The 13,087-nt window shown below is 42.6% G+C and overlaps 1 protein-coding gene across 1 annotated transcript in view; it reads left to right on the top strand.

The window, feature by feature from the left end:
• The window catches only part of smpdl3a (sphingomyelin phosphodiesterase acid like 3A), a 53,673-nt gene that overhangs the window by 25,519 nt on the left and 15,067 nt on the right, over positions 1-13,087 (top strand). Inside the window, exon 5 of the mRNA XM_059981493.1 lies at positions 9,603-9,781. Within this exon, the coding sequence (XP_059837476.1) occupies positions 9,603-9,781 (179 nt within the window). The remainder of the gene's footprint in view (positions 1-9,602; positions 9,782-13,087) is intronic.

The raw sequence follows: 13,087 nt of genomic DNA on the forward strand, positions 1-13,087 counted from the left end.
GGGTAGGAGGCATAGAAACATAGAAAATAGGTGCAGGAATAGGCCATTCAGTATGATCATGGCTGATCATCCAGCTCACAACCCTGTATCTGCCTTTTCTCCATACTCCCTGATCCCTTTAGCCACAAGGGCCATATCTAACTCCCTCTTAAATATAGCCAATGAACTGGCCTCAACTGTTTCCTGTGGCAGAGAATTCCACAGATTCACCACTCTCTGTGTGAAGAAGATTTTCCTCATCTCGGTCCTAAAAGGCTTCCCGTTTATCCTTAAGCTGTGACCCCTCGTTCCGGACTTCCCCAACGTCGGAAACAATCTTCCTGCATCTAGCCTGTCCAATCCCTTTACAATTTTATACGTTTCAATAAGATCCCTCCTCAATCTTCTAAATTCCAGCAAGTATAAGCCCATTTGATCCAGTCTTTCTTCATATGAAAGTCTTGCCATCCCAGGAATCAATCTGGTGAACCTTCTTTGTACTCCCTCTATGGCAAGAATGTCTTTCCTCAGATTAGGGGACCAAAACTGCACACAATACTCCAGGTGTGGTCTCACCAAGGCCTTGTACAACTGCAGTAGAACCTCCCTGCTCCTGTACTCAAATCCTCTTGCCAACATACCATTTGCCTTTTACACCGCCTGCTGTACCTGCATGCCCACTTTCAATGACTGGTGTACAATGACACCCAGGTCTCGTTGCACCTCCCCTTTTCCTAATCAGCCACCATTCAGATAATAATCTGTTTTCCTGTTCTTGCAACCAAAGTGGATAACCTCACATTTATCCACATTAAATTGCATCTGTCATGAATTTGCCCACTCACCTAACCTATCCAAGTCACCCTGCATCCTCTTAGCATCCTCCTCACAGCTAACACTGCCACCCACCTTTGTGTCATCCGCAAACTTGGAGATGCTGCATTTAATTCCCTCGTCTACATCATTAATATATATTGTAAACAACTGGTGTCCCAGCACTGAGCCTTGCGGTACCCCACTGGTCACTGCCTGCCATTCTGAAAAGGTCCCGTTTATTCCCACTCTTTACTTCCTGTCTGCCAACCAGTTCTCTATCCACATCAATACCATACCCCCAATACCATGTGCTTTAAGTTTGCACACTAATCTCCTGTGTGGGACCTTGTCAAAAGCCTTTTGAAAATCCAAATATACCACATCCACTGGTTCTCCCTGATCCACTCTGCTAGTTACACCTTCAAAAAATTCTATAAGATTCGTCAGACATGATTTTCCTTTCACAAATCCATGCTGACTTTGTCCAATGATTTCACTGCTTTCCAAATGTGCTGTTATCACATCTTTGATAACTGACTCTAGCATTTTCCCCATCACCGATGTCAGGCTAACCAATCTATAGTTCCCCGGTTTCTCTCTCCCTCCTTTTTTAAAAAGTGAGCTTACATTAGCCACCCTCCAATCCTCAGGAACTAATCCAGAATCTAAAGAGTTTTGAAAAATTATCACTAATGCATCCACTATTTCTTGGGTTACTTCCTTAAGCACTCTGGGATGCAGACCATCTGGCCCTGGGATTTATCTGACTTTAATCCCTTCAATTTACCTAACACCACTTCCCTACTAACATGTATTTCCCTCAGTTCCTCCATCTCACTAGACCTTTGGTCCCCTACTATTTCCGGAAGATTATTTATGTCCTCCTTAGTGAAGACAGAACCAAGGTAGTTATTCAATTGGTCTGCCATGTCCTTGTTGCCCATGATCAATGCACCTGTTTCTGACTGTAAGGGACCTACATTTATCTTAATGAATCTTTTTCTTTTCACATATCTATAAAAGCTTTTACAGTCAGTTTTTATGTTCCCTGCCAGCTTTCTCTCATAATCTTTTTTCCCTTTCCTAATTAAGCCCTTTGTCCTCCTCTGCTGGACTCTGAATTTCTCCCAGTCCTCAGGTGTGCTGCTTTTTCTGGCTAATTATTATGTCTCTTCTTTGTACTTGATACTATCCCTAATTTCCCTTGTCAGCCACGGGTGCACTGCCTTCCCTGGTTTATTCTTTTGCCAAACTGGGATGAATAATTGTTGTAGTTCATCCATGCGATCTTTAAATGCTTGAATAGGACTGAAATAAAGTTCAAAGTACATTTATTATTGAAGTATGTACAGTATACTATAGGAAACTTTGAGATTCGTCTCCTTACAGGCAGCTACATAACAAAGAAACCCAAAATTCAACTCATTAGAAAAAGACCATCAAACACTCAATGTACAAAAAAAAACTGAATCACACAAACCATAAAAAGTAAGAAAATGACATTCAGAACTAAAGTTCGAGAAAACGAGTTCGCAGCTGGTCCATTAATTGCAGGCCACTGCCTGAGTTCGCAAGTCCAGTGGGGGCCCAAGCTGTGCCCCTGTATGTTCTCATAACTACAGGTTTGATTTGGAGAGAGTGATTGGAGACGGAAGATAAGTTGTCCAAGGTAAGAGGAAGTTAGGAGCACTCAGCTTTCATTACATTTGCTGCAGCATTCTGACCTGTATTTTGCCACTTAAACTTTATCTCATTTCTCGCTGTAACTGCCCTCATTAAAATACTGTAAACGTTGGGATCACCTGGGCAACATTTGTCCTGCATACTCAAGAAGTGCTGTGCTCTCTGTCCTACCCATCACTTCCTCATCCTCTCTGCAACTAAAACTTTTTCTGTTTCTCAGCTATCATGAAGGGTGTTGGACCAGAAGCATTAGTACTGATTTGACTGACTATTCCCTGACCTGCCTTATTGTTTCAGATTTCACAGTATCAGCCATGGTGAAACAGCAGAGCAGAATTGATGGACCATATGGTCTAATTCTGCTCCTATATCATCTGCTGTTATGTACTACGATGCAGTGAAAAGCTTTAATTTTGCACGTCATTCCAAGTCATTCCAAACACAAGTACATTGAGGAAGCACAATGGAAAAAAACAGTTACAGACTGTGGAATAAAGTGTTACACTTAGAGAAAGTGCAGGCAGAAGAATAGTGCAAGGGCCATAGCAAGGAAGATGGAAAGGTTTGTTATGTAACAGTGGGATGGAAGCTTACTTGAACTTGGAGGTGTGTATTTTCAAATGAATTTAAAAGGTGAATTGAAAATTGAATACTGCACCCAGCTTCAGCTTCTGACTGACAAGGAGCTGGAGCTGGATGCATGCAGGACCACCTGGGTGGCTGAGAACCTCGTAGATCAGTCATTCACTGAGGCGGTCGTACCCAGAGGGCAGGCTTAAGACGGTAGATGGGTGACCAGGAGAAGTGAGGGGATTAGGCTGTCAGTGCAGGGTTCCTCTGTGCCCATTCATCGCGGAACAAGTGTACCCCTTTGAATACTGCCGGGGTGTGGTTGGGTGGAAGGAGCTACCAGGGCGCGGCAGGGGCAGGCAGGCCAGCGGCACTGTGGCCGGCTAGGAAGCTCAACGGGGAAGGGTAAAGTTGGGCAGAGTCGTAGTGATAGGAGACTTGATAGTTAGGGGGAAGGACAGCCGATTCTGTGGCTCCGATAGAGAAGCCAGGATGGTGTGTTGCCTCCCAGGTGCCAGGGTTCAGGATGTCTCCGAGTGACTGCAGAAGATTCTCAAGAGGGAGGATGAGCAGCCAGAAGTCGTGGTGCACATTGGCACCGATAACATAGCTAGAAAGGAGGACAAAGTATAGGGACTTAAGAAAGAGGCCTAAGAGCAGGACTTCCAAGGTAGTAATCTCTGGATTACTCCCACTTGCATGTGCTTGCCCAGGCAGGAATAGGATGAATGAGTGGCTGTGAAACTAGTGCAGGGCGTAGGGTTTCAGATTTCTGGATCATTGGGATCTCTTCTAGAGAAGGTATGACCTATACAAAAATGACTGCTTATACCTGAACCCAAAGGGGAATCATTAACCTTGTGGCAGGTTTGTTTAAGCTACTCAGGAGGGTTTACCTAAGTTATATGGGAACTGGAGTGATAGGGCTGAGAATGGGTCAATTGGTATACATGTAGATGCATTGTATAATGGAACTTTGAGGAAGGACAGGTAGATGATAGGGCAAAATTACAGACTATGAAATGAGGTGAAGTGTAATGTGGGGGCAAAAGCGAAAACGATGATGAATACAGGACTGAAAGTGTTACATTTCAGTGCATACAGTATATGGAATAAAGTAGATGATCTTGTAGCACAGTTAGAGATTGGCAGATATGATGTTGTAGACATCACTGAGACATGGCTGAATCATAGTTGGGAACTTAACATCCAAGGATACATTGCATCAAAAGGACAGGCAGGTAGGTAGGTAGTGTCTCTGTTGGTAAAAAATAAAATAAAATCAAAATAAAATAAAAGTAAAATCAAAGGGGTGACATAGGATTGGAGGATGTAGAATCTTTGTGGGAAGAGTTAAGGAACACCAAGGGATAAGGACCCTGATGTGAGTTAGATACAGAGCCAGGATGGCTCAGGTTAAGTTTACTATTTTTTGTGTTTTTTTTTTACCTTTCTTGTGTCTCTTAGCTGCTGGCTTTTAACGTAGTTGTTATCTTGACAACTGAGCTCTGTACCTGATCATAGCCATTACCACTACCATTCTGCTTCACTCTTTCCTCTTCTGCATTTCTGATGAGAAATTCTCTAGTTGAACTGTTAGCTCTGTTTCTCATCCCAAGGGCGATGTTTGAGCTGCTGAGAGCATCCAGGATTTTTTTTTTGTTACAGTTTTGGATTTACTCCAAGGTAAAACTATTGCATGTAATGTTTCAATTGGATGGAGAAAAGCTAATAATTAAAGCATGTTTTCTATTTTGCTTCTTAAAATTGCCCATGTTCATTTGCTTGTATCAAAATTAATTTAATCTTGAACCTTGCAAATTCAATGAAGTCTGCATGAATCAGATTTGATTTGTAATATGTAAAAGCACACAGTGCAGAGCACCTGTCTAAATCAATTAATTTGCAATGATAGTATGTCTTAAGTAATTGGCTAACGTTGCTTGGCTTATTTGTGTAACGTACTGAAACAAATTAGTTCAATTAGTAAGCAGATATTAAATCAATAGGATAGCCATTTCCAACTTCCTATTCAATTGCTTGATTGAAAGCTTAAATTATATTGTGTGTTAGCAAGAGCTGAAGTGATGGGGTCTCTTGTGTGTGGGTTTTAATGTTCTTGCTTCTCTTCAGATTTATATTCCATATTTATTTACACTCACTCAAAATCATAGTGTAGTACCTTATCTTGGAATTTGCTTTGAAGTATTCCATGACAGTGGAGTTTGTGGACACTCAGGGATGGGATCCAGCTGTGTTGAATTTAAAAGCTCCCACCCCACCCTACTTTTCTCATGCTTGTTATAACTTGGAATTATGACTTAAACCTTACCAATTAATTTCTCTTCAGTACAAGATAAGCATAACAATGAATTTGATTATGTTATATTGTGCTAATTAGAACTAACCTGAATACTACTGGAGTTCTGGTTTGATGTTTGATATTCTATCTGTTGCCCGCTCACTTTTTGCTGTTTGCACAATCTGTTCTTTTTCGCACGTTGCGTGTTTGATGCTTTCTTGAACGGGTTCCATGGTCTGTGTGTGTTTCGTGGCTGCCTGCAGGAGGACAAATCACAGAGTTGTATTTTGTATACATATTTTGATAATAGATGTACTTTGAAAGTTTGAATCTTTGTATGATAAAGATACACCCTCGATCTCTCAATCTACCTTGTCATCACTCTTGCACCTTGCTCTTAGATTTGATTAGGTTAGGTACATTAAAGCATACAGTGAAATGCATTGTTTGCGTTAACAGCCAACACAATCTGAGGATGTGCACAGCCCACAAGTGTCACAGCAATTCCAACACCAACAGAGCATGCCCATAGTGTTCAGCAGAACAACACTCCCCTATCATGCAGCAAGCAACCACAGCAAAGCAAGCCCTTTCCCACCCACACATACACAGACAGGACACCAAACCCAGGTCAGGACTCTGACCTCCAGAATGTGCTCTGCACTTCTCTAAACAGAAGAGAATCTGCACATACTGGAAATCCAGATCAACACACACACACACATTAGTGAAAAGGGAAATGCGTTGCTTCCCTTATAAGCCCACAGACTCTCACAGCTACCTGGACTGTATCTTTTCCCACCCAGTTACTTGTAAAAATGCCATCCCCTTCTCTCGATTCCTCCATTTCTACCGTATCTGCTCTCGGGATGAGGCTTTTCATTTCAGAACAAAGAAGATGTCCTCCTCCAAAGAAAGGGGCCTCCTTTCCTCCACCATCAATGCTGCCCTCAACTGCATCGCTTCCATTTCATGCATGTCTGCTCTTATCCCATCCTCCCATCACCCTAATAGGTATAGGGTTCCTCTTGTCCTCACCTATCTTTCCACCAGCCTGGGCGTCCAGCTCATAATTCTCTGCAACTTCTGCCACGCAGGGATCACTCCCTACACCACTCCCTTGTCTATTCGTCCCTCCCCACCGATTTCCCCCCTGACACTTATCCTTGCAAGCGGAACAAGTGCTTCACCTGCCCCTACACCTCTTCCCTTCCTGCCACTCTGGGCCCTAAACAGTCCTTCCAGGTGAGTCAACACCACCTGTGTGTCTGCTGGGGTCACTGCTCCTGGTGTGGCCTCCTGTATGTCAGTGAGACCTGAGGCAGATTGGGAGACTGCTTCACTGAGCACCTACACTCTGTCCACCAGAACAAGTGGGATCTCCCAGTGGCCACTCATTTTAATTTCATTTCCCATTCCCACTCGATATGTCCATGCATGGCCGCTTCTACTATCACAAAGGGGCCACACTGGGATTGAAGGAAGGAACAGCACCTTGTATTCCATCTGGGTAGCCACCAATCTGATGGCTTGAACTTTGATTCCTTAAACTTCCGGTTATGTCCCCTCCTCCCTTCACCATTCCCCATTACCTTTTCCCTCTCTCGCCTTATCTCCTTGCCTGCCTATCACCTCCCTCTGCTGCTCCTCCTCCCCACCCCCCTTTTCTTTCTTCCATGGCCTTCTGTTCTTTCCTATCATACTCCCCCTTCTCCAGCCCTCTATCTCTTTCACCAATCAACTTCCCAGCTCTTTACTTCACCCCTCCCCATCTCCCGGCTTCACCTATCACTTTGTGTTTCTCCCTCCCCTCCCCTCACCTTTTATCTCTACTCCTCATCTTTCTTTCTCCAGTCCTGCTGAAGGGTCTCAGCCTGAACTGTTGACTGTTTACTGTTTTGCATTGATGCTGCCTGGCCTGCTGAGCTCCTCCAGCATTTTGTGTGTGTTGCTCAGAATTCCAGCATTTGCAGATTTTCTTCTGTTTGTGTTACTTTCCTTGTACACTTTACTTCCACTCTCTCTGTAACTATAACACAATATTTCACTTTCTGTTATTGTCTTTCCCTTTGTGTTACGTCGATATGCTTGTGTTTGGACTGCTCTGTTTGCATAGCATGCAAAAAAAGTTTTTCGTTTTATCTTGGTGTATCTGACAATAAACCAATTACCAAAATAAAAAGGTTACACAAAATGCCAATAAATTGTCCAGTGAACCAGATCATTTGAAAGGGAGTGCAGGCACCAGGGCCCTTGAGTAGGTACGGATGCAGCAAGCATTACCTGGTGAGACAGCGACCAAATCGTCAAGATTTCTGAACAGCCCGGGAACTACTGGAAGCATGCAGACAGAGTGGGAATGGGAAGGAGAGTTAAAGGACAGGCATCTGGGGTTCAAGCTCACTCTTGCAGAGTATGTGCTGCGATCACCCAATTTACACTTGGTCTCTCCGGTGTACGGTAGACCAAGCTGTGAGCACTGAACGCAACAAAATTAATTGGAGACCTTGTTCTGGCTGAGAGCTATGTGAGTGAAAGTACAAATGCAGGCTGTACAGCAGAAAGGATTGGAGAACCTATCTTCTGTGAAATAGGAGAAGCCATAGTTAAGAGAAAATGATGATATAATTTTAACAGCCAGTATTAGACTTTGGTATGTTACCAGTTCTGGGAAAATCCAGCACTGATAGGAGCAGAAAGTAAACTGCCTAATGCATGAGTTAAGTGTGCTTATGTCTTATTTACAGCCCAGAAGGAGCAAAAGTGTTCTTTCCGGGTCCAACAGGCCATCCAGTAACTCCCCGATCAGCATGCTCTCAGTAGTTTTGTTACCCTGTTTTGTCTCCACTTTAAGGACACCTTCTACACATTTTTAATGAACATGGTACAGTATTGAATGTGTCCACAGATTGTAAGATGCAGGCTCAACTTATTTACGTGGAGATACAGTGCAAAACAGGCCCTTCTGGCCCAGCGAGCTACTGCACCCAGCAACCCACCTATTTAACACGATCCTGAGTGCAGGACAATTTACAGTGACCAGTTAACCTACTAACGGGTACGTCTTTGCACTGTTGGTGGAATTTATTCAGCAGCAGTATGCATGTTTAATCAATGACTCCCAGCTATGATGCTCGGGTTAAACTGTCATCACATTTCACACTCCTTCCTTTTAGGGAACATTCTGACTGGTTACGACCGTCCTACTCCCCTGGGGTTCTGTCACTGTGATCTGATGCTGTACCTCCTAACCACAACTCTCCTCTCCTAGCAACTTGCCCTGCTCTCACTCCTGGTCTTCAGGCTGCCTGTATGAGAAAAGCTAAAAAGAAAACTTGGGGAATTCTTTTTTGATGTCTCACAGTTTCAAAAGAATGTCTCTTCTTGCTTCAAGGCCAAAGTCTAAAGCTTCCATTGACAGAAAGGGAAAATGATACAGTTACTTTTATCTACATGTATAATTCTAGTAGTTTGTTTTCTAATATACAGTAATATTTTCTAAATTGATTTAATCTAAAAATATCATTGCTGTTCATTCTACTCGCATTAGGGTTTTATTAATTTGTGCTAAAGGATAATTTTGTTATATTTCTTTGCCGTTTAAAAAATGCTGCATCTGTCAATGAAAGCTTTTCTGGAGATAACTTTATTTTACTTAGTTACTATGCGCATTTTTGAGTTTGCTTTCCTTGCAGCACAGGCTGCATTATTATACAAACGCCGACGCCCAGGAACTGAAAAGTGTACAGGAAATGGGTGCAGCCCAGTCTGCCACAGGCAAAGGCCTTCCACCATTGTGCACATTTTCATGGAGAAAGCAAGAAAGCAGCATCTGTCGTCAAGAACCACCCCCCATTCAGACCATGTACTCCTCTTGCTACTAGCACCTGACTGGAAGCACAGGAGCCTAAGATCCCACACCACTCGGTTCAGGAATAATTATTACCCTACACCAACAGGCTCCTGAACCAACATGGATAACTTCACTCACCCCCAACTCTCAACTGATTTCACAAACTGCTCACCCACTTTCAAGGACTCTACTACTCGGGTTCTCAGTATTATTTACTCACTTGTTTGCACAATTTGTCTTCCTTTGCACATTGGTTGTTTGTCAGTCTTTGTTCATGTAGAGTTTTCATAAACGTTTTTTCTTTAGTTTCCTGTAAATGTTTGCAAGAAAATGAATCTAGGTAGTTTATGGTGACATATATGTACTTTGATAATAAAATTACTTTGACTTTCCCTGTAGGTGGTTTCTACACCCAGGTTTTTAATTGTAATGCTACTCAGCAGAGTCTCCGGATAATCGGCCTGAATACAAATTTGTACTACAGTCCAAATGAAGTGACTGAGAGACTGCCAGATCCTGCAGGACAATATGAGTGGCTAGAAAAGACACTGAAGAAAGCCCAACAGAACAAGGAGAAGGTAAACCAATGACTTAATCTTCGTGAATCTTCAAGGGTGCAGACAGGTAAATGTAGGCAGGCTTTTTCCACTGTAGTTAGATAGGACTACAACTAACAGTCATGGGTTAAGGGTGAAAGGTGAGAAGTTTAAGGGGAAGATGAGGAGAAACTTCCTCACTCAGAGGGAGTGTGAGAGCGTGGAATGAGCTACCAGAGCAAGTGGTACATGCAAGCTTGATTTCAACGTTTGAGAAGCTTGGAAAGGTACATGGACGGGAGGGGTATGGAGGGCTATGGTCCCAGTGCAGGTCGATGGAACTAGGCAACTTAAATATTTCAGCATGGACTTTTCTATGACTCTTAAGAAAGATAATTGTTGAAGCAATGCATTACAAATCCTGTATGATCTGGAATTAATGGTTTTATTTTATGTAGTATAGCACTTTACATTTTTGTAAATTAATTATGTACTCTGTAATCTGGTGTCTTAGTCAATGCACCTTTCTGGGACTTCTACACTGGGAAAGTATATTGCTTGAAAAATACCCAGGACCTTTTCATAAACTATTCTCTGTCCATGTGGCCATGAGGTATTCACTTTGTAAGTGACATAACGCATGGGGAAACTTCAAGTTCAGGTCACAGGGTTTGTGAAATCTTCAAAGTTTAGCTTGAAATTTATACCTTGACATGGAGTCTGTTGACTGCAGCAGGTCAAGTAAGTGGCATAGATCTTCACAATTGAGCCATTGGGAGTAGAATGCATCTGGGGAGTTGCATAGAAAAGGAGAGAGCAATGAGTGTAGTCCACCTTTGAAAGAGTGAATGGAGGAGAAGGAAGTGTAAAGAAATGTATTCCTGTTTCTCTAATCCTTCCTGTCTCTTTCCCTTCCATTTTTCCAATGTTTCTTCTTTTTCCTCTTATTTCTTTTCCCTAATCTCTCCTAATCCTGTCATATTTTTCTCGATTCTCCATTTTCCTCCCTATAGCTTTCCTTCCTAATCTCCTCCCCCCCCCCCCCCCCCCCCAATCCTGATATCTAGAATGAGGTCATTCTGACATGAGGTCCTGTGACTAAGGGGACGTGACAAGCTGGAGACAGCTCCACTTCTGCTTGGGGTGGCCATGTGTACACACCATTGCATACACTGTATCAGTTTTATTTAGACTTCAAACAGCTTAATCATTTGTAGAAAACTAAGATACTGGGATTGAACAGGGCCCTGGTGAGACCCCACCTGGAGTACTGTGTGCAGTTTTGGTCTCCAAATTTGAGGAAGGACATTCTTGCTATTGAGTGAGTGCAGCGTAGGTTCACAAGGTTAATTCCCGGAATGGCGGGACTGTCATATGTTGAAAGATTGAAGCTTGTATACACTGGAATTTAGAAGGATGAGAGGGGATCGGATTGAAACATATAAGATTATTAAGGGATTGGACACACCGGAGGCAGGAAGCATGTTCCCGCTGATGGGTGAGTCCAGAACTAGAGGCCACAGTTTAAGAATAAGGGGTAGGCCATTTAGAACAGAGATGTGGAAAAACTTTTTCACCCAGAGAGTGGTGGATATGTGGAATGATCTGCCCCAGCAGGCATTGGAGGCCAAGTCTCTGGATGCATTCAAGAGAGAGTTAGATAGAGCTCTTATAGATAGCAGGGTCAAGGGATATGGGGAGAGGGTAGGAACGGGGTATTGATTGTGTATGATCGGCCATGATCACAGTGAATGGCGGTGCTGGCTAGAAGGGCCAAATGGCCTACTCCTGCACCTACTGTCCATTGTCACCCAGCTGCAGCAAGGCCAATACAACATCCAGGTTTCAGTTGATAGGAAGCTCTTTAGTGCTGATACATGGATTTGATCTGAAGAGTTAGTAATTCCTTTCCCCTCCCATAGATTCTGCTCAAGCTGTTGACTTCTTCCAGCAGATTGTTTGGTGCTTCAGATTTCAGAACCTTGTGACCCTCTTGTTCATCTCACTATAGCCAGATGGACACGGCCTTGTTGTCTCCTATTTACTCGACCTCTGAGACTTACAGTCCTAAGATTGTGAGCAATTTTATTAAGTTTAGACTTCTACTTAGTGAAATTGAGAGCATTTCAAATTAGAGAATCATTCATTTACTCCATTTTGGATCATCCAGAGAGCCAACACTTTTTGAAATCAACTTTTATCAGTCAGGATTAAAGATATTTTCTATATCCTTTCTTATATTTTCCTAAACCTCTCAGAGAGCATCTCAGACTATTAATCGCTCTGTGCCAAACTCCAAATGCATATTAAGTTATTTGTACACTTCCTATTCTTTGATAGCTGTTTTAATCCTCTGACTACCACAAGGTTAGGGCTGAATTTTGTGAGAAGCCCTGCATAAAATCCAGAGACTTCAGATTTCAGATTCATTTATTTATCAAACGCACATCGAAACAATAGAGTCCAGTGCACATTTGCATTGACAAGCAATACAACCCAAGGATATCCACCATCACAATGCAATCAAGAACAGTAGAACAACATCAAAACAAAGCCTGTTTTCCCCCCACCCCCACCCATGCACACGTACGGACAGTGACTTGTAAATTTACTGATTTTTTTAATTAACTCATGTTTTGCATTAGACTCAGTTTATGCTCTGTTATCACACTAAAATATGATTTCACAGAAAAACAATATAAATAAAAACTGAAATTTGGATTTTTTGACTATTTTAAAATTAATGGTGAAGATATGTGAAAAATAATTGGAGAACATCTTCTCTGAAGATCCATACACAAAATGCTGGAGGAATTCAGCAGTTTAGGCAGCATTTGCAGCAATGAATAGATAGTCAACATAAAAATGACCTGGATGAGGAAATAAAAGGGTGGGTTAGTAGGTTTGCTTATGACAGAAAAGTTAGGAGTGTTATGGATAGTGTGGAGGGCTGTCAGAGATTGCAGCATGACATCGATAGGATGCAGAACTGGGCTGAGAAGTGGCAGATGGAGTTCAACTCAGGTAAGTGTGAAGTGGTTCATTTTGGTACATCAAATTTGAAGACAGAATATAATATTAATGGTACGACTCTTGGCAGTGTGAAGGATCAGTAAGATCTTGGGGTCCATGTCCATAGGACACTCAAAGCTGCTGCACAGCTTGTCACTGTTGTTGAGAAGGCGTAAGGTGAGATGGCCTTCATCAACCCTGTGATTGAGTTCAAGAGCCGTGGGGTAATGCTACAGTTATATAAAACCTTGGTCGGACCCCACTTGGAGTGCTGTGTTTCATTCTAGTCACCTTGCTAGATGAATGATGTGGATACTATAGAGAGAGTGCAGAGGA

Source organism: Hypanus sabinus, chromosome 10 (assembly GCF_030144855.1).
Source record: "Hypanus sabinus isolate sHypSab1 chromosome 10, sHypSab1.hap1, whole genome shotgun sequence".
Classification (NCBI taxonomy): domain Eukaryota; kingdom Metazoa; phylum Chordata; class Chondrichthyes; order Myliobatiformes; family Dasyatidae; genus Hypanus; species Hypanus sabinus.